General features: G+C 40.0%; 1 protein-coding gene across 1 annotated transcript in view; it reads right to left on the reverse strand.

The window, feature by feature from the left end:
• LOC128071766 (uncharacterized) overlaps positions 1-27,587 on the reverse strand; it is a 213,562-nt gene that overhangs the window by 35,249 nt on the left and 150,726 nt on the right. Inside the window, exon 2 of the mRNA XM_052664791.1 lies at positions 1,049-2,197. Within this exon, the coding sequence (XP_052520751.1) occupies positions 1,049-2,197 (1,149 nt within the window). The remainder of the gene's footprint in view (positions 1-1,048; positions 2,198-27,587) is intronic.

Consider the following 27,587-nt stretch of genomic DNA (forward strand, 5'->3'; position numbering starts at 1 on the left):
TTCTCAAGGACTTCTGCTGTATCGCCCCACACAATGATATCATCAATGTACTGCAGGTGCTCAGGAGCACTGCCCTGTTCCAATACAGTTTGGATCAACCCATGACAAATGGTCGGGCTGTGTTTCCACCCCAGGGGCAAACGGTTCCAGGTATACTGAACGCCCCTCCAGGTGAAAGCAAACTGTGGCTTACATTCTTTGGCCAAAGGAATGGAAAAGAAGGCATTAGCAATGTCAGTGGTGGCATACCATTTGGCCGCTTTTGACTCCAGTTCATACTGGAGTTCTAACATGTCTGGCACAGCAGCACTCAGAGGGGGTGTGACTTCATTCAGGCCACGGTAGTCCACCGTCAGCCTCCATTCTCCACTGGCTTTACGCACTGGCCATATGGGGCTGTTAAAAGGCAAGTGAGTTTTGGTGATCACTCCCTGGCTCTCTAGTTGACGAATTAACTTATGAATGGGGAGCAAGGAATCCCTGTTGGTGTGGTACTGCTGCCTGTGCACCGTTTTTGTAGCAATTGGTACCTGTTGCTCTTTTACTCGCAGCAGCCCCATAACAGAAGGATCTTCTGACAGGCCAGGCAAAACAGACAGCTGCTTAATGTTGTCTGTGTCCACAGCAGCTATTCCAAAGGCCCATCAATACCCCTTAGGATCCTTGAAATGCCCCCTTCTGAGATAATCAATACCTAGTATACATGGAGCCCCTGGGCCCGTCACAATAGGATGTTTTTGCCAGTCCTTACCAGTGAGGCTTATCTCAGCCTCCAACACAGTCAATTCTTGAGAGCCCCCGGTCACTCCAGAAATATGGATTGATTCTGTCCCTTCATGACTCGAGGACAACAGAGTGCACTGTGCACCAGTGTCCACCAGTGCCTTATATTTCAGTGGTTCTGATGTGCCAGGCCATAAAATCCACACAGTCCAATATACTCTATTATCCCTTTCCCCCCCCGACTGAGGGCAGGGCCCCTCTATTCATTACCTGTGGTAACTGGAGCAACTGCACTGGTGGTTGATCTGCCTTGTAATTCTTTCACCCGAGCTCGTAGTACAGGAGTAGGTTGACCGTGCCACTTCCTCATGTCTTCTCCATGATCACGTAGGTAATACCATAAGACAATTTGCGGTGTATTATCCCTTACTTGAGCCGGAAAGCATTTGCCTCTAACAGCTGAGATTTTTGATGGTGCACATGAGAAGGAAGGTTTATCCTCTTTATTTAGGTGGACTCGCACAAATTTCATCATCTCCTTCATGAGACTCTTTTGATTATCCTGATCTTCATCAAGCGTCTCTGATACTGCTACAGGTTTGTCATGGTTAATCAGCTGAGACATTTGTTCCCGTGTTTCATTCAGTTGGTCTGTCATTTTTGAAACAGCAGCAACTGCAGCATGAATTGGGGATAGCAATTGTTCATAGTTTTGGAGCGTAAGAAATAATTCATAAACTAAGAGTGTTCTCTGTTGTTCCTTGTATCTGTTACACGCTGACGTTAGTGTAGCAGCATATTTGTCCGGCGCTGCTGTCACGATTTTCTGCCATATCTCAGGAGTCGTCCTCACTTTTTCAGGGTCGTGGTCTTGGCATGGGTGGTTAGGAACAAAGTCAGGGTCATACAACATTTCCACCATGCCTATTTCCCTCAAATACTGGATACCCTTTTCAACTGTAACCCATTTTTTCATCGCAATCCTTAAGCCGTTTTTGAAGGGATACTTTTCCTTCACGGCTGTTAACACTTGTTCCCAGAGGGTGGCAGCCTCATCCGAACATCGACTAATTCCTCTATCAATAGCTGGATCTCTGGCAATGGCGCCTAGTTGGCGAGCTTCATTACTATCTAGAGACAAGCTATGGGCCCCACTGTCCCAACAGCGAACCAACCAGGAAACGAGAGTTTCATTCGGGCGCCGTGTAAACTCCTTTCTTGAACCTTGGATTTCAGTCATCTTTAGAGGCCGGCGAGTAGTAATAGAGACTTCCTCTTCATCACTCTCTTCTGCATGTCTCTTAGTTTTCCCTTTTGCCTTTCGCGATGGTGGTGGTTCTGAGGAGGGCCCCTCATCTGGATCTTCCTCCACCTCCTCCTCCTCCTCTTTTTCTCTTTTTCGTTCAAGACGCGAAGACACTCGTTTCCATTTCTTGCCCTCCACAGGAGCAACTGGTATTGTTACTGGTGTCTCCTTTAATTGATTAGATTTGACTTGGAGATTTTCCCCTTTGGCTTGAACCTTAGCTCAGAAACTCTCTCTCTCCAGAATGGTATTATATAGGGCACGGTAAGCACAAGCCAAACCCCAAATAAGTTGTACCTCCTTAGATTTATGTAAGCCGCATAGTCCCTGACTCAAATACTGGCTTAGTTTCTTGGGATCCCACAAGTGTTCAAGAGTAAAATCCCATGACACTGCGGGTCCCCATGCTTCTAAGACCTTTCCTAAACCTCTCCATATTCCCTGCCAGTCATCATTCTCTAATTTTGGAGGAGACTCCGTATTACGAATGCGATGGAGTACATTCAGGAAAATTAATGACATGCACATCAACATAAGTATTGATGACACGCACACCAACATGACCATTAATTCAAGATTCAAAAAACGTTTGACAAACCAAGAAGAAAACCCGGAGACTGGTCTGAACATCGTGTTGTTTGTAAAATTAGCTATTCCATTTGGGATGTAGTTGTTTGTGAAATTAGCCATTCCTTCTGGGATGTAAATGTCAAATTCAAATCATACCACATTGTAAATAGGTAAAACATAGGTGTCTCCATCAGTGCCCTTAGGTAGTTACATATGAATGCAATTCCACAACACACAAGTGTGAGATGGATTATTGGCCAGTAGGTTGTGAGTAACACCATTGCTTGTAATCCTTTACCCAGCACCCCCAGGATAACGAGTGGGTTCATTGCTGGTGCTTGCTAAAAAAAAGGGTTAATGAATTGAAGCTAACAAGAGGAGAAAAGAAAAAAAAAAAGTCACTACCCAGAGGAAGTAGTGCTCAAAGTTTACAAATATCCCAGAATACTGGCAGTACGCCTAATCTTTCAAGGTCAGGTTTTCCAGCACAGAAACCTGAACTACTGATAATGCACCTTAACAAAGCTCTCTAAGAGCAGAGAGAAAAAAAGATTCGTTCTAAAAGCTAAGAAGCAGCAATTTCCCAGCCAACGCGCCAAAAATCTGTCACGGAGTTGACTAGATCAATCTATGTCCGTGACAGGGGCAACAGGCCTCTGCCCTCCCCCCCCAGCCCAGTCCCACAAAAAATGGGAAGGAAGAAAGGAAGGGAGGAAAAGAACAGTGGCAACAATCTATGGAGGAAAACTTATTTTACTATAATATTGGAATACAAGATAACACAATATATACAATTTAATTGAAATTGAGATTAATAAATCAGACAAGATGAGAGAGAGAGAGTTCCCGGGACCGATTCAAACCTGAAAAGCTTGGAACAGCTAGGAAAGCACCTCCAGCACCCACTGCAAGGCAGCAAGAGAGCGCCCCCCCACCAGTAAGGGCCAGATCCCGTGACTGCTGTAATGTACAGGGATAGGTACCTGGAATTGGGCATTAACACTTTACACTACATGACGTTTTGATGTGGAATACTGAAACCCCAAAACAAAAGAAAACATAGAACCATGACACTGTGCCAGGGGAGATTTAGGCTGGACATTAGGAAATAGTACTTTTCTGAAAGAGTGGTCAAGCACTGGAATGGGCTGCCCAGGGAGGTGGTGGAGTCACCGACCCTGGAGATGTTCAAGGAACATTTGGATTTTGTGTTGAGGGACATGGTCTAGTGAGAACTATTGGTGATAGGTGTATGGTTGGACTGGATGATCTTGTAGGTCTTTTCCAACCTTGGTGTTTCTGTGATCCTGTGATTTTGTGATTCTGTGAAACAGGAACAATACCTTTCATTTTCCCGTTACACATAGTGCCTGAACTTGAAGTCAAAGTTGGTATTTAAAGAACTGCATGAGGTGGAGCAGATGAGAAATGCAGGAAAATACATTCTCAGCACAGTCTAGCATTGAAGAAACTTTCCTAATGGTGACAAAAGAGATCAGCAGTGATCCTTGTAGCCCATGTATCAAATGCAATATTAGTGCAGTACACTTTGCAGATATTTACATTGGTTGGACTCTGGGAGACAGGCTGCATTCTAAGACTGCCAGCAAAGGAGCAGCTAAGGAGTTGAATAGCTTCATTCATCTCCCTTTGCTGCTTTTACCAGCAAGAACAAACCCTGCAGCTATGAAACAAGCTCTGATACTGGAAAAAAACTGAACAGATTGTGACAGCAACTATACAAATTCAAGGTATTGCTGCCATGCATGAATGAGAGACTAAGTGCAAAAGCCAGCAGTCAGCATTACAAAGCAATATACACAATGCAGTTACATTTTGAAAGTGGCACAAAGCTGTATCTAAAGCAACACAGCAGCTGAAAGGTATGATTAGGGATGACATGCATATTATCAGAATCTGTATTGTTACAATCTCTTATAAAGACTACAAGAAGATCATCTTTCTTAATTTTAGTCAAGTAGGAGTGAAGGATTAGGAGGGGAAATCTATGTTTGTTTGTTTGTTTTTTGTTTTTTTCTTGTGACTGTTCCAGTAGACATAAAATGAGAATTAGGTTATCTGTGAAAGACTTGGTCATGGAACTGAACTAGCTGAGGCAGCAGCTTTTCAGTACCATGTGTCAAGATTTGGCCTTTGACATGATTTTAAAAACATGATAGGGTAGAAGTATTGCATTTTTGACTGAAGTACTCCATAGATATATGTCTCCATGAGATACAAGAATGGCCTAAGCCATGATCAACCTTATCAGGTGTATGTTCCCTGCAAACAAAAATAACAAACTTCTGTGATAGTCACATGACACTCTAGCTGTTAATCTTTTTAAGGCATATCAAAAATCTACTTCACTGATAATTTTTAATATAACTATAGTTTTCTCATAAGATAAATCACATCTGTATTCTGTACACTTCAGAACTGACATCCACAGAATATACTTTAAAAGTCAATATTACATTAAGAGCACTGGTCTGCAACCAGTGTCCTTGGTTTTCATTAAATATACATAAAAGACATACACAAAAATACCCCCAAACTATTCTATGATTATACGATTCTAAGAATGAAGAAATAACAAGAGCGTATCAGATCATAGTAAATCAGACTGATGAGCTCTCTATAATCAGTATATATTCTACACACTTACAGAATCATAGAATGGTTTGGATTGGGAGGGACTTTTTAAGATCATCTAGTTCCAACTCTCCTGCTGTGGGCAGGGACACCTCCCACTAGACCAAGTTGCTCAAAGCCCCATTCAGCCTGGCCTTGAATGCTTCCAGAGTGGGAGCACCTACAGCCTCTCTTGCCAACCTGTTCCAGTGTCTTACCACCCTCATAGTAAAGAATTTCTTCCTAATATCTAGTCTAAATCTACTCTCTTCCAGTTTAAAGTAATTTTACTTCATCCTGTTGCTACTTACTCTTCTAGAAAGTCCCTCCCCAGCTTTCCTGTAGGCCCCCTTCAAGTACTGGAAGGCCACTATAAGGTCTCCTCAGAGTCTTCTCCAAGGTGAAGAGCCCCAACTCTTTCAGCCTGTTCCCATAGGGCGGGTGCTCCAGCCATCTGATCATCTTCGTAGACCTCCTCTGGATCTGCTTGAACAGCTCCATGTCCTTCTTATGTTGAGGGCCCCAGAACTGGACGCAGTATTCCAGGTGGGGTCTCACAAGATCAGAGGGGCAGAATCGTCTCCCTCAGTCTCCTGGTCACACTTTTCTTGATGCAACCCTGGATACAGTTGGTCTTCCGGGCCGCAAGTGCAGACTGTTAACTCATTTTCAGTCTTTCATCCTTCTCCTTAGGGCTGCTTTCAAGCCATTCTCTGCGCAACCTGTATACACCCTTGGGATTGCTCTAACCTAGGTGCAGGAACTTACACTTAGCTTTTTTGAACTTCATAAGGTTGGTGTGGGCCCACCTGTCAAGCTTGCCAAGGCCCCTCTGGTTGGCATCCTTTCCCTCTACTGTGTTGACTGCACCTCTCAGTTTGGTGTCATCTGCAGACTTGCTGAGGGTGCATTCAATCCCACTGGTTCCAGCGTTGGTCCCTGAAGAACACCACTCATCACCACTGGTCTCCATTTGGTTGCTGTGCTGCTAAATGCAACTCTCTGAATGTGACCATCCAGCCAATTCCTCATCCAGTGAGTTGGTCTGTCCACCAAATCCATTTTTCTCCAACTTGGCAACCAGGATGTTGTGCAGGACAACGTCAAATGCTTTGCACTTTGTGCCATGTGACTCAGAGAAAGGTACAACAAGATAGATGGTTGTAAACTATGGATTCTTTTTCTTATTTTTATAAGTGAAGATTGATTTATGTCCAGAAAGTTTGAAATTTTGGTTCCTTTTAAAATCTTGCCTTTCTATAAATTTCACGTGTCACAGAGCTCTTATTAGCAATAGTAGTATTGGATTCTTTTAATGACAGCAATGTGTTTTAGTCATGTTATCTCTTAATGAGGAAAGTTTCTTGGTCAAATTATGTGCTCTAAATAGTCCATTTTCCATCTGGTTTTAATATGAGACTATTTCACAATCTCTGATCTTATCACTCTCACCTTTGAGCCCCACCTGTTTCTCTACTGTTCTTTCAGACACAGGGCAACATTTACTGAATGAAATGTTCCAGTGGAAGGCATGCTCTTGAATCCTGTATGATGCTATTAAAAATATCATAAGCACCATTCCTCACGAGCACGCTGTTTAGCTGACTGCTGGATGATCAACAGAGGCCTTCAATATATTTTTTAAAACAGAATATGATTAAGTTTTCAGACTGTAGTATTTATCTACTACCAAGTTACTGAAAATCCTATCAAAATAGCGTCCAATTGTTTCCTCCATATACTTCAGTTCAAACTGCATTATTAAGATGTGTTTCCCCCCATGTCTAGATGTTATCAATCTATTTGTTAACAGTTCCACCATTATTCTGGCATTTTATATTTTTATCTATTATCCTTTAGATTTTGATCCCTGATTCAAGTAAATCTGCTCTTCCACCGCACTTCAGGAAATCCAAAGTGTTTATGTCTAATGCTGGTATTTTTAATCCAGTGGCTTTAATTTCCAGCCATGCTTAAAAAGATAAACTTTATCTTCCTCCCTTGCCTATTTCTTACATTCTCCAAGAAACTGTTATTATTGTTTCTTAATCCACTAATTACTTTTTTATTTGCTACTGTGTTTGCTTTTTTCAATCCATTGCATTTTCTATTGTTCAAATTAATTCAAACTAATTATCATAAATGCTTTGTGTTGCTGCTATTGTTACATCTTTCTACATTAGTTTCTACCACTTCTGGATAGTAGTATGTAGTAAAGTATTTCTGTAAATAAACAGAGAGCATTTGTATTTTACAGTTAAGTGAATTTTGGTATAGGGAAAGGATTTATTCTGGCCTTTTGAAGATATAACATGTTGAAAGGTACTTCCATTATGTGTCAGATAAACAATGATGGTAAGTTTTCCACTTTTTTAGTTGTACTGTTGATCTTGTTTATCAATGCTGCCACAAATTACCTACCTATTCAGTGTCATTCCTGCAATTAATCTCATTAATCCCATCTTGTATGTTATCTGTCTTAGAACTTGTAAGATTTTCATTCTGTCTTGAAAACTTTACAACAATCAAACAAGTTAGCAGAACAGCAAAAACAAGCTTTTATTCTGTTTCAACATCTTACGTGTATGAGGGCTGCTCTGAAAGTATTGTCTCCTATTTTACTTTGTTGGCTCACAACATCAGAAGCAGATCATAGAATCACAGAATCACCAAGGTTGGAAAAGATCTCTAAGATCTTCTAGTCCAACTGTCCACCTACCACCAATACTACCCACTAAATATGTCCCATAGCATCACATTTAAATTTTCTCGAGTTCCTCCAGGGATGAGGACTCAACCACCTCCCTGAGCAGAACTATGTTGGTGGTATGGCAGTAGAGGCTGAATCTTAACACCAGTATTTCATCACATTTTGTTGCCGTGTGACACATAGCAGGAGATGGGCTCTCTGACAAAATGATATCTCACCATGGAAATGAGTATGAAGTGAAGTGTGTCACTGAATTACTCCATTGGAAAAAAATGACACCCATTGTCATTCATTAACACTTGCTGAATGCTGATGGAGATCCAACAGTGGGTGTGAGCACAGTGAGGTGGTGGGTAGTGTGTTTCAGCAGTGGAGATAAAAATGTGAAAGACAAGCCATGCTCTGGACAGTCAGGCACAGATGTCACACCATGAAATGAAGAGTGTTTCAATCAGCTCATCCACATGAATCAGCAGATAACAATCAGAGAACTGTTTATGGAGCTGAATATCAACTCTGTTTCTTGGAAATGATGGTGACAATGTTGGAATATCACAAAATTTGCATCAAGTTTGTCCCAAAATTGTCAAATCTTCATACAGGAACAGAAAGAACTACAGGCAAGTTTGTCAAGACCTACTGAACAAATAGGAGACTGAAGGTGACAGTTTCCTGGATCACACAATTATCAGTGATGAGACATGATGTCACCACTACGAGCTGCAGTCTAATCAATAGTTCATGGAGTGGTTATATGTGAATTTTCCATTAAAAAAAGTTTAAGATGCAGCCCTCAGCTGGAAATATTATTTTCCAAAAGTATCCAAAATTTTGGACTGTTGAATTTGTTTAAAATCGTTGTATTTAATTGCTTTGCACGAGGTACTTCTTAGGCAATGCTTCTCCGACCTGGTCTCATCACTTGGACTTTAAAAGTGTCCAAGTGCTTGATGACTGAGATTCATGAGCGTCCCTTCAACTATATTTAAAAGCACAAGATGTAAATAAAATCAGTTATTGAGTTCTCTTTGTTGCCAGACCTTGGCCATACTTCTTGTTCTTCCTTCATGTTGGGATATTTTTTTCAGAGCTACGCTTTGCTAGACCAGAAATAAATATTTAATACATATTATCGCACTTTTATGTTTATCTTTTTTTCCAAATGCTATTGATCCTGTAGTAGAATCCATTATTGCTTAAGGCAATAATTCATATATCCACATCTAAAGCTCTGGGCCTGCTTAAAACCCATCTGGCCTTTCTGGACAGCATTTTGCTCTTAATTATATCCATGCTAATTTAGAGCAAGTCTGTTTAAGTCAGTTGAGGATAGAATCTGGATTTCTGTCATTTATATTCAGGAAGTTTCTTTATTAATTTTTGTTCTTTTATTTAATATCAGAGTTCCTCCCCTGCACCTCCCATATGTTTAAGAAATTATCCACTTAATTGTTTCTCAGGATTGTTCACTGTAACAATGTTTATTAAAATGTCGCTTTGAAACTTAATTAATATCCAGATGTTTCCAATTCTATACTATCTTTTGTTTTTTCTTTATTGTTGGGTGAAACATTTCCTGATAATGAAGGAGCATATTGGTGCCAGCCAGAACTTCTCCTTTGGCATAACCCATTTTTTTCTATTCAGTTCATAAAAGTGACGGAGAGATCATTTTTCTAGGTCACTAATTAGGCCATCCCTTCATTTTCCTGGCTTCAGTGGCTCCCTGCTTTCTACTGCATCAAAAATATTTTCCTCAATTTGATAGACCACACATGATGGAGCTGTGCCCATCTTGCCACTTCTCTCTTTCTTTGCTATTGAGATCACTTATCTCAGTTAATCAGTCAGATTTGTTGGTCTTCATCATATTTGTTTGTTCTCTTTTTCAAAAACAACTTAAGTAAACACTCAGTGCTTAGATTACTTACCGTGTTAGGAAGGTGATTGGTAAAGTGGATTATGATTTTTTTCTTTGGTTCCTTTAATTTCCTTTGTATTTTGCTGTTTTCCTTCATTTATGCTTAAATGACAAACTGTTAAAAAACAGTATTGCTGCTGAAGCAAAGATTCTGGTGCATGACGTAGTAGTAATAGTAATTCCAGTAGAAATTATAAGAATATACTACAGATAAAATATAGTACAAGCTAATCCTTTAAAAACAGGTCTTTATTCAATGTATTGTTTGATTTTTCTGTTAACAATTGCAGAAAAATTACTGAAATCTCTGTTTTCCCAAGCAATTTCCTCATACTGGCTGGCTACCAATTTACCACTGTATTCCACACTGATCATTTATATAATTTATCCTCAAGAACAGTTGCTCACATCCCCACTTTACTTGTAATTGCTTAGCCTTCCATTTAGTTTTAGCTGTGCTTCCAAGAGACTTGAGAGAAGTGATGCCAAGGAATTTCAGAAGAGCCAGCCTGAAACGCATCAGGATATGATATGGCTAATCTGATCACCAAACTGAATGTACAAATAATTTAACAAGGGTTGAGAGATGTCTAGCTCAAGGTGGAATCGGCTCAGTAAGAAATGAAGTCCAGCAGTTCCAAACAAAAGATGAAAGACTCCTGAAAGGCAACAAGGTTCAAATTGATCAAGCCAAAAACAATAGGCAGATCTTTAAACAAAAGATGACGGAGGTACCTCACAAAGCCTGGCAAGATGGGAACTTTGTGATTCTTTAGAAGAAAGTGAAAAGTGCCCATGATAAGTAGAGCAGAAAAAAAGAGAGTCAGAAGAGGTCCTGTGTTTATAATGAACTACTGTAGCAGGCAGCTGTACTTGAAACTGCATGGAAACTCATCAACAATGATATTGGGATGGGAAATGTTAATTACAACTGAACAGTCTCCTGGTTTGGCAGAAATCCCAGGACAAAGTGATGGCACTTGGGCTGCAGATGTACTATTTTATACAATCCCTGCCATCAAAAACGCTCTACTTTTCTCATTTTCATACATTTGTAACAGAGAAAGTGAAAACAGATTTTGTTTCTTTTATAGAGAATCTCATGTTTTTATACTGATTTCGGTAGCAAACTGATGGTCAAAATGATTTTTTTCTCTCCTCTGGAGCTTAGAAAATTTAGCTGATGTTTAAGCAGTAAGTATGCTACCTAGGTGAAAGTCAATTCAGGGCCTATCATACCAGGGACATTGTAGATTCAAATGATTTCATTACTTTATTGGAGACAATTAATTATTGTACAGCACTTGTAGTTTGTAACATTAATTATAACCTCAGTGAGTAAGTACACAACAGTCGTACCTGCAGCACAGAGCTATGTCTGTGCCTGATGAGTATGTTCAGAATTGCCATGGTGATTCAATGGCTTGCAAGATGGAGGGCCAGCCACCATGATTTTAATAGAGATTGCACTGCTTCATGACTTATGTCATATTTTGTACAGGATACACTGGAACTCTTTTCTTTTTGAGTTTGAATGTGTTTTACCAAGTACCTGTAGAAACTTGCAGGTTTCCCACCAGGACATAAAAAGAAATTGAGAACCAGGAAGACATCTTTTACAGAACTGCCAGCTTCCTCAGGAACTGCACATTCATAATGGTGACATTGTTGAATTTAAAACACAGAAGTTTTGTTTCATTTGTTGTTAACTTCAGACCTCCAACCTGTTTGTGTTCCCTCTTTGCCAAGGAAAGTCATACATCATTCTCAGACTTTACAATATTCTGCCAGTACATTCTGTTTGTAAAGATAAAAATCCCAAAGATAAAAAAGAGGTTGAGAATGAAATTGAGAACGTGCTGGAGTATTACGACATGGAGCTATACATTTAATGATCAGTGTGAACAATTTGTGTCAGGCATAATCTTCTCTTTCCTTGTCCCTCAGAAAGGCTCTCCTTTAGCACTGCATTTAGTTTTGTCATTAAAAACTTAAAAGCTTGCCTTCAAATTTCTTCTGAATAGTCATAAAAGAATGCAATGCTGCCAGAGCTATTATAGTCTATATAGAATAAAATTAAACTTTTATTAAAGTAGAATGCCTTTAGCTGAATGGCTGGGCATTCACCTTGCTGAGGGAGATCGGGTTTAAATGACTTTATAATTTATTGATGTGGATATCACTCAGTGTGTTAGGACAATATAATGTGAAGCACTGGGTTAACTAAAACTCTGAGAACATAATTTTTATGTCATTCCAGCTCTATGACAACAGATCTAAGGAGAGATATATACTTCAAGAACTAGCAAGCACTCCTAAGCTGAATGAAGTTGCTACATCTTCATCTTCTTCCTAAAACTATGCTATAATAAATAAAGCAGCATAATATAGCACAGTAGTAAGAAAACAGGCTTTAAGCCAAGCAGTGGGAGACTAAAAGGAAAGAATATGTGAAAGGTAAAACCAAGAGTACTCAGTAACAGCAAGACGTGGCTTAGCAATTTATTTTTATGCTATTTGTTTAAAGTGAATAACCTCATGCTTTTTACATCACTATGAAAGTGCAATATTTCAACTGCCCTCATTCATCCTTAATTTTGTATTTTTCAGAATTCTTCACACACTATCAAGAAATCCTTCCCTACTCTCTAAGTGCAGTTTCCTAACTACATCCTTTATGTTTCTCTTTCCTATCCTCCATATTAAATTTTCTGTGCCAGCAACAATGATCAGAAAATAATACCATACCGAAGAAAAACAGTCTCTTTAAGACAACTACCTCTGGGTCTCTTTTTGCTCTGTGAAACAGCCTTACAGCCAGTTCCCAGATAATTCTCAGCTTACCAGCTGGCTGACTGGCACAGAGCAACTGGGATGGGCTCAGCTGCTGCAGAGCTTGCCAGTAAATTTGTTGCTACATTAGTGGAGTTGTTGGCTAGAGTTTAAAAGGTGGGGGACAATAAAAGGGCAAGAATGAGGTGGATGACAATAAATATCAGCCATGTGGGTGCAATGGTGCTAGCCAAGAAAAACAATTCATGAACACTGTTTGATAGTAGTTGTTGTGTTGCTCCTACAGATTATTTTATAGTGGATATGTTTCATTTATGGGCCTAATTTTAGAGAGTATGAGTCCTTGACAGTAAGAACCATAGAGAATATAAGCAGAAACGTTTACCATATTATGGATGTCATAATGATGGAAGTCATGGATGAAAGATTCCTGTGAAGATTTGCATATATATATATACATAAATATATATATATTTCTTATCAACCATATGCAGTTTCTATATTTCTCTGCTCAGATATTATGGAGTAAAAAAAATCAGATTTTATATATACATAGAAAATACCTGGGAAGCCAGGTCTAGTGGTTGGCAACCCTGCCCATGGCAGGGGAGTTGAAACTAAATGTTCTTTGAGGCCTTTTTCAACCCAGGCCATTCTATGATTCTATGAAACATGTGAACTACATTTGAATGATGCAATCAGAATCACACCAATGCTATTTGCAGCTACTTGCAACTGAGGAATAATATTACAGAATGTTAGAGGGAGTGTACTGGAATGTACTAAAAATATTCTTGACACTGTGGTCATTTGGGAATAATTTTTGTGCATTGTCAGGACTAAAAAGATCTGTCAGTACTGTTATGAATCAAATTAAGAATAAAGATGACCCTTAAACATATTTATTGCCCCATTTTGCTTTTTGATCCACTCCAGGCTATGAAGAAGGCATACATAGCCATAGGATCAAATGCAAATTATCTGAATTTACACTGGGCCTATACTTAAATGCCTGAATTTTAGGCATTAGTCTGCAGGCCTTCAAAATCACCAATTTCTCTTTGTTGTTTCTACATGAAGACTTTAGATTTCCACTTAAGAACACCTCCTTGACAAAGTTACTGAAGTTGGAAAAAAGTTAGTTTCCAAAGTTAGATGCAGTGTTCCTGGGGTCCTCCTTGCTCCCTTTCTTGTAAATGGGAGTGATGTGATCCTTCCTCCAGTCGTTCGGGACCTCACCTGACAGCCACAACTTTTCAAATACGATGGAGAGCGGCTCGGCAACCACCTCAGCCAGCTCCTTCAGAACCTCATATATGAGGTCCAGCAAGGTGAAGTGCAATGTGTTGCACGTGGGTTAAGGCAATCTCAGATACATGAACAGACTGGGAGAAAAACTCATTGAGAGTTGAGAACACATTGAGAAGGATTTGGAGTCCAGATGAACAAAAATCTGGACATGGGCCAGCAATACGAACGGAATGGCCAGCAAAGTGAGGGAGGTGATTGTAAAGCCCCATCTGAAGTATTGCACCCAGACTTGGACCTCCCAGTACAAGAAGGATGAAAAGCTGTTGGAGTTGATCCAGAGGAGGTCCACAAAGAGAGGGCTGGAACACCTCTCTTACGAGGAAAGTTTGAGGCAACTGTACTTGTTTAGCTTGGAGAAGAGAAGGCTCCCAGGAGATCTCACTGCAGCATTCCAGTACTTGAAAAGAACTTACAAACAGGAGGGAGATCAACTTTTTACCTGGATGGGTAGTGATAGGTCAAGGGCAAATAGCTTTAAATTAAAACAGGAAATATTTAGTTTGATAGTAGGTGGAAATTCTTTACAGAATAGGTTTCCCAGAAAAGTTGTGGATGCCCCATCTGTGAAAATATTCAAGGCCCCATTGGATGGGGCCCTGGGCAGCCTGATCTAGTGGTTGGCAGCCCTGCTCATGGCAGGGAGTAGGAACAATAAGATCTTGAAGGTGCCTTCCAATCAAAGCTGTTCTATGATTCTATGCCATTCCACATCACTCTAGCTACTACAAACACATTTCCTGTGACATAAATGTACAATGAAATGAACACTCAGAGCATGAACATTTTATTTTGATTGTTGCCTCAGGTTAGTGTCAAAAAGATTGCAATTGTTTCATTTCAAATAAGATTGAGATTATAATATAAGTATGATAAAATTTAGTTGAAACTTAGTGAATGCTGGGATAGTTATCCACACTAGATTTAAGATGAGGCATACAGTGTGCATTTTATAGAATCACAGAATTGTAGGGGTTGGAAGGGACCTCCAGAGATCACCAAGTCCAACCCCCCTGCCAAAGCAGGTTCCCTACAGCAGGTCGCACAGGTAGGCATCCAGGTGAGACGTGAACATCTCCAGAGAAGGAGACTCCACCACCTCCCTGGGCAGCCTGTTCCAGTGCTCCGTCACCTCACTGTGAAGATGTTCCTTTGCACATTTGAGCAGAACTTCCTATGCTGCAGTTTCCGGCTGTTTCCCCTTGTCCTGTCACCACTCACCACTGAAAAGAGCCCTCCTCGCCCTTCTGCCCCCCACACCTTAGATACTTAGAGACCTGGATCAGGTCCCCTTTAAGTCTTCTCTTCTCGAGGCTGAACAGACCCAGTTCACTCAGCCTTTCTTCATAGGAGAGATGCTCCAGGCCCTTCACCATCTTTGTGGCCCTCCGCTGGACTCTTTCCAAGAGATCCCTGTCTTTTTTGTACTGGGGAGCCCAGAACTGGATGGTACACTCCAGATGAGGCCTTACCAGAGCAGAGTAGAGGGGGAGGATCACCTCCCTCAACCTGCTGGCCACGCTCTTTTTAATGCACCCCTGGATGCCATTGGCCCTCTTGGCCACAAGGGCACACTGCTGGCTCATGGCCCAACCTGTCGTCCACCAAGACACCCAGGTCCTTCTCCATAGAGCTCCCCTCCAGCAGCTCATCCCCCAACCTGTACTGGTGCATGCAATTATTCCTCCCCAGATGCAAGACTCTACACTTGCTTTTGTTAAACCTCATCCGGTTTTTTTCTGCCCAGCTCTCCAGCCTGTCCAGGTCTCGCTGAATGGTGGCACAGCCTTCAGGTGTGTCAGCCAATCCTCCCAACTTCGTATCATCAGCAAACTTGCTGAGGGTGGCCACTATCCACTCATCAAGGTCACTGATGAGGATATTGAACAAGACTGGACCCAGCACCGACCCCTGGGGGACACCACTGGTTACAGGCCTCCAGCCAGACTCTGCACTGCCAACGACGACCCTCTGTACTTTGCCAGTCAGCCAGTTCTCAACCCACCTCACTGTCCACTCGTCTATCCCACACTTCCTCAGCTTTGTTATAAGGATGTCGTGGGGGACAGTATCAAATGCCTTGCTGAAATCAAGGTAAACTACATTCATTGCTCTCCCCCCATCTACCCAGCCAGAGACAACATCATAGAAGGCTACCAGATTGGTCAAGCACAACCTCCCCCTGGTAAACCCGTGCTGACTACTCCTGATAACCTCCTTTTCTTCCAGTTGTCTGGAGATGACATCCAGCACAAGCTGTTCCATCACCTTTCCAGGGACAGAGGTGAGGCTGACTGGCCTATAATTGCCTGGATCTTCCTTGTTGCCCTTTTTGAAGACCGGAGTGACATTGGCTATCCTCCAGTCTTCAGGCATCTTCCCCATCCTCCAAGACCTCTCAAAGATGACAGAAAGTGGTTCAGCAATCACCTCTACCAGCTCCCTCAGCACCCATGGATGCATCCCATCAGGTCCCATGGATTTGTAAACATTTCCACCTACCTGAAACAGTAGAAACCCAACCCAAAAGTACAAGACAAATGGTGAAATGTGTGCTAAGAATTTACTGGGTATTGTTTGACAGACATGTTTCAGAATCAGCTAAAAAACTTCAAAAACAGAGAAGACAGTGAAAAGACAACAAGGAGAGATAAGAATGATTCATTTGAGAGGTGGGGGGTGAATTCTGTGTAGACTGGAAGTTAAAACTTTTGGCAAAGCAATAGCCTTTTATTGTTTAACTGTTTAATGTAATTGTATCAAAGAAAATAAAATTTTGTTAGCTTTTTTTTTGGACATAAACAGGTGTGTAAGAAAGAAGTAGCTGATGAAGTCACCAAATTAACCTCCAAAACATTTTAAAGAAGCCACATAGTGGCTATCTGAAAATGTCAAAAATCTAAAGTTTAATGAATATGCCATTCAATTGGTACAGGAAATGTGGGTTTTGTTTGTTTGTTTTTTGGAGCTTGACTTCAGATTTGCTGACTGCCTTGTGCTGCAAAGGAAATCACAGAATCACAAAATCACAAGGTTGGAAACGACCTGCAAGATCATCCAGTCCAACCACCGTCCCATTCCTATTAGTACCACAAGCTACTAAACCATATCTCGTAGCTCCTCATCCAGGTGCCTCTTGAACACTGCCAGGGACGGCAACTCCACCCCCTCCCTGGGCAGCCATTCCAGTGCCTGACCACCCTTTGAGAGAAAAAGTTTCTCCTAATGTCCAACCTAAACCTCCTCTGGTACAACTTCTGGCCGTTTCCTCGGGTCCTACTATTAGCCTGGGAGAAGAGGCCAGATCCTTTTGCACCACAACCTCCCTTCAGGAAGTTGTAGAGTGCAAAATAACTAAGATTTGTTTCTATTAGACATACAACTAAGATTAGATTGAAAAAAATATATCCATCTTTAACACAGGCTTTAAACTAATCCAAAATTCTGCTTTAAATCTTTCAGTCCTTACTTTATTTCAGGCACAGGTAAAAGAAGGTAATTGTGACAAGACTTAGTGAATCACGGACTGGCTTGGGGTTAGACACTGTACTTTAGGAACAGATGAACAGTAATTGGGATGAATATAACTTATTCTCTTGTTAAAACTTCATAGCTAAATTGAGAGAAAAAGTGGATAAGTAAGTTGTAATATTGACATCATACATTTTGAACAAGGTGATTCTATGAACGACTAAATAGCTGTCCATATTGAGAAATACAAAGAGTGACTTCGTAATTAAAAAATGAAGCAGAGTACAGTCTCTAGGGATTCTATAGCTGTGATAAAAGTGATTAATATGAGTTATAAGCCCACATGTATGATTGGTAATTTCTTCTGACACCTCTATCAGCACTAGAGCAGCCACTGAAGAAAGAAACAAGGCTGTCAGAGATGAACAGACTGTAGGAACGTGTGGTGTTCCAATTTTAACTCTCCAAACCACATATGCAATGTTTTGAGGAAGAAATTTGAATCACATATACAAAGTGTCCTATTAAATTTAGTTAACAAAAATAAAAACTGACGTCCTCCAGTATAAAAATTGGAGAGACTTAGGCATAGGGTCTTAGTAAAGATTTATGCTACTAAGATAAAAGTACTGATGCCAGGAGAGATTCATGTTGGATATTAGGAAACACTTATCCAAAGGAAGTAGTCAGGCACTGGAATGGGCTGCCCAGGGAGGTGGTAAAGCCACTGTTCCTAGAGGTGTTCAAGAATCATGGAGAAGTTGTACTGAGGAACATGGTTTAGTGGGAAATATTGGTGATAGGTTGGACTGAAATAATCTTGGAGATCTTTTCCAACCTTGGCGATTCTATGATTCTCTGACCATTACTAGACAAAAGAGAGAAAGACACGAGTTCTGGAGTACTGTCTCACAACATACAGGAAATCACCTGGGAAGTATTCTAAGTATCACAAAGCCAAATTTAGACCACTCTTTACTAAAAATTGTTTTATAAGTTTTCCAGCACTAGAATACAGGCAGACTGTAGCCACAATTCCACTATATTTTAAAATACAAAGCTGCATGATTCCAATCAAGTTCTGGAATCTGTATTTGTTGAAAGGTGCTTCAAATCAAGTCATTTTTATTTCCCAAGATACAAATATTTTCTTTACAGAAATAAAATAGCATATCCCTTTTACGTTTCCCTGAACTTGGGCTGTAAGAACCATGCACTTCAGTGCAACATCTGAACGGCACGAGTGTCAGACACTGTCAGGCACTTTACCAAGGGTGCAGAGATAGTTAGCAGGGAAGTATCCCAAATGCTATTTTTCAAAACCGTTTCTAGCAATCAAGAACATTGTAAGGATTTTCAATTATTAATGACCAGCATGCCTGGAAATAAGTTTCAATTACTGCTTTTTCTCCCCGTGCTGTGGTTGTATAAGATCTATACATTAAAACTAATAATTAGAGATACTCTGAAACTTCCCCAGTCTGACATAGTTTTAATATTTATTGGGGAAAGTATTCCTTTTAAAATATATTATTAATATGATGGGCACAGCAGTTCTATGCCATTGAAACAGTATGTTTAAAGGAGGACTTCCACAGGGAAAGATTTGCAATTTAGAGCTACTGCAGCACAATCTCTTTGCATAGAATTGGCAATTAGAAAACTTGCATTGTATTCCCAGGGCTGGTGTCTCATCATGGGATGGTCTCTGAATACAAATTTTTACAAAGAAAATTATTACTATGCAGTAGTTGCCTATTAGCATCTGTACACTTGGCTATACTATTAATGCTTATGTTTTGAGTCACGAATCATCCAAACCATATAACTCTAATCAAATAACATAACCCTTCACTATTTAGTTATGTTTGAAATTAAACTATATATGTATGTACTTAAATACATATAATAATTTCATATTATGGACTACAATAGCCTCATCTGTTAAATAGAGAAGATGCAGGATGCATGAAATTGTACAGAGCCCTGAGTTCTCTACAGAGATAAGTGAAGAATTTGGAAAGTCTCTTCCTGTATCCACTGTGAATTAACCCTGTGATAACAAGGGACGCGTGTACTAATTATTTAAGTAGCTAGTTTTTATTTCTTGTCCTCTGTATAAACACAGAGAGCTTTAAAACTCTGTACTATCCTTACCTCTATTGCAAACTCAATATTTATTAAACTATAAGGAGTAAAGGAGAAATGCAATGGCTCACACTACCTTAAAATTCATCTTTATGATGTACTGTATTATTGTGTAGACTTTAAAATATAAGTCTTGATATTTTATGCTGTGTTAGATTTTGGCAAGGTTTTTAAGCTACATCCCTAAGCCTTTAAATAAAACTTGGCATATGTTATATTGGGCATGTTTGGAATATTTCCTAAATTACTTAATTTATTTTCTGCATGACATTTAAGTATGAAGTGTTTTAAAATGGTACAATTAATGATTGGGTTTTATATTAACTTGCTTAACAATCAAGCCCTAGATTTAGAAAAAAGAACCATGTGGAGAAATCTTGTTTTCGACACCGAGCAATGCCAAGACACTCCATTTACAGCTTTGTTCACATCCTGCTGTGCTGTGGTAATAATGATGTCTGAACCTGCTCCCTGTGTTTCCCTTGTAGGTTAAATGAAACTCTGTTTCAGCTATTCTCTGGAGAGCAAAATCCCTCTCCTTAGACAGATGATGATGAGATGCCTGACAGAAGTACACCTTACAGGGATACACTTACATTGCAACCTGAGTGCTTAGGTGGTTCAGAGTCCTATTACTCTCACTGTTGTGTAACCAGGCACAAGGGAAACTCATTGATGATTTGGCACAGCGAGTGGAAAAATGGCAGTCTTTCAATGGCAAGCTGAAAATAAGCTGGCAGAGGACAATTCTGAAAAAATATCCCCTTAGAAATGCTGTTTGAAGTGTGATCCAGTTTAATCGATTCATATCGCCAACAAGTTATGTAAATCCAGTTCCTCAATCATAAACCCCATTTCTCTAAAGAAGTGAATCTCTTTTTTTGTGAAGAACAAAAACGTTTCAGTATCCAGAACCAACACATTTTTAATCATATGGATTCTGGTCCCTTTAACTTACTCAAAATCTGTTGAGTGAATAAATAATTGAGAATCTGTTAGGTGGCTTCATTATATGAAGTTTGGAAAATCCTTCAGAAATTATGTAAAAAGGCAACTATTTTAGTGTACTAGGACTAGGATAATAATTATGACCAGTATACGTATATGAATGTATGTAACAAATGATGCAAAAGTAATTGCTCACCACCCACCAAGCAGCTAGCTCCCCCAAGGAGGGGAAGAGAGGAAGATACAGACAGAGGCGATACCCCTTGGTGGTGAGAGCTCTCACTGGAGCTAGCAATGACAAAATAGTAACCAGTGCATATCTTTGATGTCTGCAAACTTGGGTTGTGATTGGGTGATTGTTTCAAAGATTGCAGAGTCCACTGACAAACATAGAAATTATATAGCTCTTGTTTCTCTAGAAACCAAATTAAACCCAACAATGTTACATATACAATCAATTGTCAGTGTGTGTTTTTTTTTTAAACTGGCTTTGGCACTCAGTACTTTCAAATGCAAGACTGAGAAAAGAAGTTTGTCCTGCACTGGAGTTCTAAATTTGAATAGTTCATAATACATAAATATATCCAGCATTTTGTCTACAATTCTTTTGTTAACTTTTTGTCTTTTCTTATATCCTCTCCTTATAACTTATCTATTTTATGATGAGTTCTCAATTCTGATCAATCTAAATGATGCAAAATTTGTTCTGTTTTTTTTTTTGTTTGTTTTATCATAAGTGGATCTCATTCTTAGAGATCTCATTCTTATGCAGTTTTGATACTTTACTCCAGTAGATATCTTAAATTGTTTACAGTTCTTTCTTGTTATACAAACTGGTTTTCCATTCAAAACCTAAGGTTTCCTCACATCTTCAATGTATGACTGACTGGATACTAATATAGTGAAAAATAATTAAAAAAAATATATATAGTCTACTATTTTTGTTCTTATGCCATTTGCCAAACCTAGGTTTTAACAAGCAGGCCAATGTTTATATCTATTTTGCAGCAAAGCTGAGAAAACTGTCAACAGTGTAAATAAAGCCAGTGGTGACAGGAATTTAATGCCCACTGCCATCACCAGTCATGGAGGAAAAAAGAACTTTCATTAAGTAATGGATGAAAGAAAGAGACTGCCATTTTAAAGCCATACACTATATGAAATACATATTGGAATCATTCTTTCAAGGATGTAATGCTTTTACTAACATTTTGTAACTGCTTATGGAATTTAAACATCTCCAAGTAGGGACATTAATTGCCTTGATTTATAAAAGTCAGGCTCTTTTGAATGGTACCCAGCATCAAGACTGGAGACAATGGGCTCAGAATAAAACACGGAAAGTTCCATTTGAGCCTTAGGAAACACTTCTATGTTGTGAGGGTGACTCAGCACTGGCACAGGTTGTCCAGAGAAGATCACATGTATTTTTAAAGTCTAAATTAAAATTGAATATCAGGAGGGTCAGTTCCTATAGGAAAAAGGAAGCAAGGATTCAAATGCTAGTATTCAAATATTAGTTTTCTAATGCTTGTCAGAAAGCCATTCATTCAGCATGTCCACCCTCCTCCTTTTGTGCAGATTCCAGTCACCAATGAGAGGACAGAGGAGAACACAACTCACACTCCTGATCCCTTCAGCGGTCTTCCCAGAGCCCTGAAGTCCCTTTTGGTCACCCGAGAACTTCTTTTGCCTCCTCTTCATTTCCAATGTGGAAAACCAGTAATGGATAATAACTGGAGGGCTTAATCAGGTGAGTGATGTTCCATACATGTGTAGCGATGTCAGTTGCTATCAGGTATGCAAGAAAATAAATGATCAGGTTTGCTATGGCAGATCTCACATCAACATCTGTATTACTGAAATCATATTCAAAAATTGTGGTGGAATTGTAAGAAGGATAAGCACCAGTCAGACAGACTTAAATTTAAAATAAGAGGATGTATTAAGGAGGACAGAACAACAAAAAAATTTTGCCCACGAAGAAAAGAACTGGAAAGAAGAGAAACAGCACTATTTTATTACAGAATGATTTGAACAAGAAAGCTTGCATTGCAACCATAGGAAGAACAGAACAAGGATGAAAATGCTGGAATCTTAGTTCCTGTATACTAAGTGCAAGTTCTTTTAATCGTAGTATGTCAAATATATGTATTGCCTGGCTGATCTGTGTAAAGATCTTGTTTACTAACAACAGAAGTGCTGTGACTTGAAATGAAAATGACCTCCACAGTGTATGCTGTTAAAAACAGAACTTTCAAAAAGACAGCCAGAAGGCTTCTTACTGCTTTGCTGACTTAATGGGGTGACATTATCACTCCTGTGCTTATTGCCAATAAATACTTTTCAGAATTTCAGAACTTTGAACTAATTTGACTGGCATGAGCCAGTAGGGTGTCTGTGTGTGTGCTTGCGCATGCTCATTTGGTCTCACTGATTCAGCTGCAAATCAAAAGAAATTCTCTGTTTAAATGATCTCAATAACACAAAAATAGGATGTGATCAGCAGTGTGGATTCTCACTCAGCAGAAAGCTGTGGCTCCTGATGACCTTGATGAATGACAAAGAAACTGTCAGCAAATATTTGACAGTAGCATTTCATGTTGTGTTTCAGAAGACCTGCCATGATCTCTGCAAAGGATTTCCCTTTTGGCCAGAAAAGCGATCTCAAGCATAGCTGAAGCATCAAGTGGCAGATAAAGAAGAGTAGCACTATATTCAGTACTTTCTGTTAAATAAAGTAAAAAGTACTTTGATTGAGATTTTCTTTTTTCTTTTTTTTTTTTACTGCAGGGTTTGGGTGGGAGCTGAACGATCAAAGATGACCGCAAAGTTTTTGGTATAAATGTAGATCAGACATAGTTGAACCCAGGAAGCTTCACTTGAATTTACCAAAGTAAAATTATTTGAAGGTTTGTTAAGCAATCTTACTGTGAAAAGTCGCTTACATATGTTTAAAAAATGTTATGAATAGCTGAACAATGAATGGGACCGTGATTCAATTTAGAATTATGAATTGTGGCTATTCATTTTTGTCTAATGTGTATAACCCTCATGGTAAAGTCTGAGTCCTACAGAAGCTACACTGAATTGAAGGACTTCTCTCCTTGAAGAAATGTTCACATTTTAGCCTATGGCTGTCACTGTCTCTCCTGTTTTATTAATCTTTCTTATTTTACCTCGAAATGATCTGGATGTTCTTTCCCTCTTCCCATTGATCCCTCTTTTCCAGAGAAGTGTAGACAGGGCACATGGAGAAGAAGGAAGCCGTAGCAGTCCCCTTTCTGATGAAGGCTGCCCTACGCTTGTTCCCAGTTTCTCCAACTGGTGGCTTAGCTCACATTATAATCATGACTTGAGCTTCTGGGCTACTCCAAGGATGGGGTACTTTGGTACAAAGCCTAACCGAAAATCATATAGGAACTTAAAATATTCTCAAGAACAAGTCTGCACTAGGCCTGCACTCCTGTAAAATCATGCACAAATTTCTCACAGTACCAGAATTGCTTTAGTGAAATTAAAGTTCCCAGTTTTGCTTCCAGTGACATGTTTGTGAGATGCAGGTACTCAGTTTGTCCTCCTTCTCTGGGCAGATCATCATGCCAACTAGCTTTCCCTGAAAGCTTTCCCCTTTAGTTCTTTCCCACCACCCATTTGCACTTTCAGCATTCTAGGCATCAAGGGAAGAAAGTGGGGCTGCCTCTGACCATCGGCACCCATTCCCTGACCCCACACTGCTCGTTACCTAGAACATCAGAGCTGCTTGTCCACGGGGCCTTGGTTGACAGCTTCCTGTGGAAGGCCAAGAGGTTGACAGTGTGCAAAGCACTGAGGCTCTGTGGCAGCCCTGGTTCTGGTGGGACCTCTGATCAGGCCCTGACATGGCAGTGGAGAGACCAGGGGCAGAGGCCAGTGGCCCAGCGTTCAGGCACCACTGCATCCCGTGTCACGTTGCAGCTGGTTACCATTTGCAGAGTTGGCAGTGGGGATGGAGGCCTGGCTGAGGAGTGCAGCGCAGGGAGAAAGGCCCTTGTTCAGCTGGTCTTCTGGGAGCTGCTGCTTGTGTATTGTTGAGAGGGCTCCCAGGCACGTGCCTTCTCTGGGCAGGCAGTCTGTTGGGCTAGGGAGAGAGGCAGGGAGAGGGGAGACATGCAGAAGGAGACTTCCAAGGACGCTGTTGCATTCCTTTCTGCCTGGAGAAAAAGCACCTAGCTGAGAGGTCCCTCATACAGGGACGTGGCTATGCACATTGTTTTGGGCCCAATTTTGACCAGTTCGTGCAGCTGCTCAGGAACTAGGCCAGGCCAGAAGTCATTCATTGTCAAGGTGTACAAGTAGGACTGGTGAAGGTGCTGTGTTACCCTCTGGCCTTTGCTAATGTCTTCAACAGATGTATGAATGAAAACCAAGGGAAATGCTTACTCTGCAAGTTCTGTCTGCCCAGAGTTGCTTGTATTGATCATCTTTTGGTGGTTTCCCCAGGTGGTATTCATCTGTGTAAGCCTATTTCCATTTTACCTCTCTAGGACTTCTCATCTCCAACTATGGCTCCAGAGATTGTTGGGCTCCTGTAGACTCTGTACTGCCTTTTTCAGAAACTGTGAAGCATCTCAAGACATGCTAGACAACAACATTTAAGCAGCAGAATCTATATCTTACAGCAAACCTGAGGATTGTTTTTAATCAGCCTACCCCTGTAGATAGTGACATGAAAAATATTAAAGCACAATGTATGCTCATTCAGTAACAATAATTAAGTAGCTCTTTTGTTTTTGTTTGCCTCAACTGAAACAAAGACAAATAAGCTTTCTATCACAAAAGCCCAGCAGTTCATTGTCATGCTCACAATCCTTTTTGTTTATATAAAACAAATAGCAGATACCAGAGAATCCTTTTCAGGAAATCAATTTAAATTCTTAAGCATGTCTTTTCTCAGTAAGCTCTTTAATTTATATCTGTTTTCATACACAGTACTCATTAATTATTTATTAATTACACCATGCTAAGTATACTGGGCTTATGGTTCATGTACATCACTCACAGCTGTGCTCTAATACCACCAGATAAGCAGTATTTTCCTTCATTAACTCCACAACTTCACTTACACCACTACACATTGCTATGTAAAATACACTCTGACTTATTAACATCCTCCGTATATATTTGGTGTAAAATTGCTGTTACTGCTTGGACTGAAAACATTTGAAAACATGTAAATGCACAAGACTAATTGCTCCTATTACTCCTCGTTTTGAAATCACGTAACCTTTTCATATTCAGGCAAGCTGTTTTATATCTATTTTACTTTTAAGTCTGATGTTCAAAGACAATTATATTTAAAGGCATTCACAAACTTTCAGTGTTTTTCTGAAGACTTAGATAATGTTTATTTTCATATACATTACCTTCTTACATTCAACATTTCTTTTTATTCCTATGAGCTAGTGTTTCTGTAGTATGTTCTGTGTTTCTGGTGGTGACTAACAAACAAAACCTGGACACGGGATACACAGAGACTCTTGCTTTGTTTTAGCAAAGGGATAAATCCTGACGATGGATACGGACAGAAGATGATGACCCCTCCTTCTTTCTCCACATGCTGCAAAATGATAATTAGATCTCTCAGTAACATTGCAAAAGACTGTGGAGTGAGGGCAAACATTCAAGTATAGTTCTAGAATTCAGAGATCTGTGGTCAATTTAATTACGACTGACAATTTCAAACAGGTCTGGGAGAAGAAAGATTTAGTCTTATTCTAAGAGTTAACCATACCCTGGGGTGCAACAGGTCCTGGGCTGCCAATGGGTGAGGGAAGGGATTGTCCTGCTCTGCTCTGTACTGTGCAGCCTCACTGCCAGCACTGGGTGTAGGGTTGGATGACACAACATAAAAAGGATATAAAACGTTCAGAGAGCACCCAAAGAAGGACTATAAGGATAGTCTGAGGGGCAAGATGAGGAGTAGTTGAAGTCCCTTGATATATACAGCCTGGAGGAGGCTGAGGGGAGGCCTCAGCTGCAGTTCCTCACAGGGAGTGGAGAGTGGAGGGGCACTGCTGAGCTCTGCTCTCTAGTGACTATGAAGGAGCAGGACCTGAGGGAATGGCATGGATTGCATCATAGGAGGGTCAGGTTGGATATCAGGGAAAGGTTCTTCACCTAAGGGTGGTCAGGCACTGGAACAGGCTGCCCAGGCCTGGCACCGAGCTGCAAGAGTTCAAGGAGCACTTGAACAATGCTCCCAAATGTTTTGATTTTGAGCAATCCTTTGTGGAGTTGGACTGAATGATCCCTGTGGGTCTATTCCACCTAAGGATATTCTGTAGTTGTATGGGTCTATGATTATTCTATTGAACTTCTGCATGAAACTGATGGACTACTTCTAGTATATTTGGTCCAAGTCTATGTCTCATCTGGTTGATGGTAGTTCAGGTGTTTTTGTGATGCATAATGTTTTGCTGTGTAGATGGTATAGATGCTACCAATTACTGCTTTTCAACGAAAACTTCAAAACTGTCATTTAGATAACCAATATATGATTAGTAGTACTACTACCTTTTTCCTTTAAATTGGAAACAGAAGGGAAGAGTGATCCAGAGCACGTAGCAAACCACGTACTACCATGTACTACTGCCAGTTTCGACAATTTTACTTTCAATCTCATCATCAGAAAATATAATATCAACATGTTAAAATAGGATGTATTCTAGATAGTCATAATGGAGGTGGATTTCCTCAGACAAATTACACTTAGTTTTTAAAAACACTCTCCCTTTGGAAATCATGTGAAAAATCCCAACATTGATAATATTTTCTTTTCCATAAACATTTTATTGTTTAAATATTTTCTAATTGTTTTAACACCAGGCATTGTGAAGCAGAGGAAGAACAGGAATATAACAGTCCATCTCTAATGATTCTGTGTCAGCTAACCAATAATTAAAGGTGAATTGCACCTTTGATAAAGAACATGCTAAAGGATAGAAAATAAAAGACTGTGAGAAAGAACAATAGAATGAAAGCTTAATCACTGAAGTCTATGAGAATTTCCCTAC

The sequence above is a fragment of the Tympanuchus pallidicinctus genome, unplaced genomic scaffold, assembly GCF_026119805.1.
Source record: "Tympanuchus pallidicinctus isolate F22 unplaced genomic scaffold, pur_lepc_1.0 scaffold6, whole genome shotgun sequence".
Classification (NCBI taxonomy): Eukaryota; Metazoa; Chordata; class Aves; order Galliformes; family Phasianidae; genus Tympanuchus; species Tympanuchus pallidicinctus.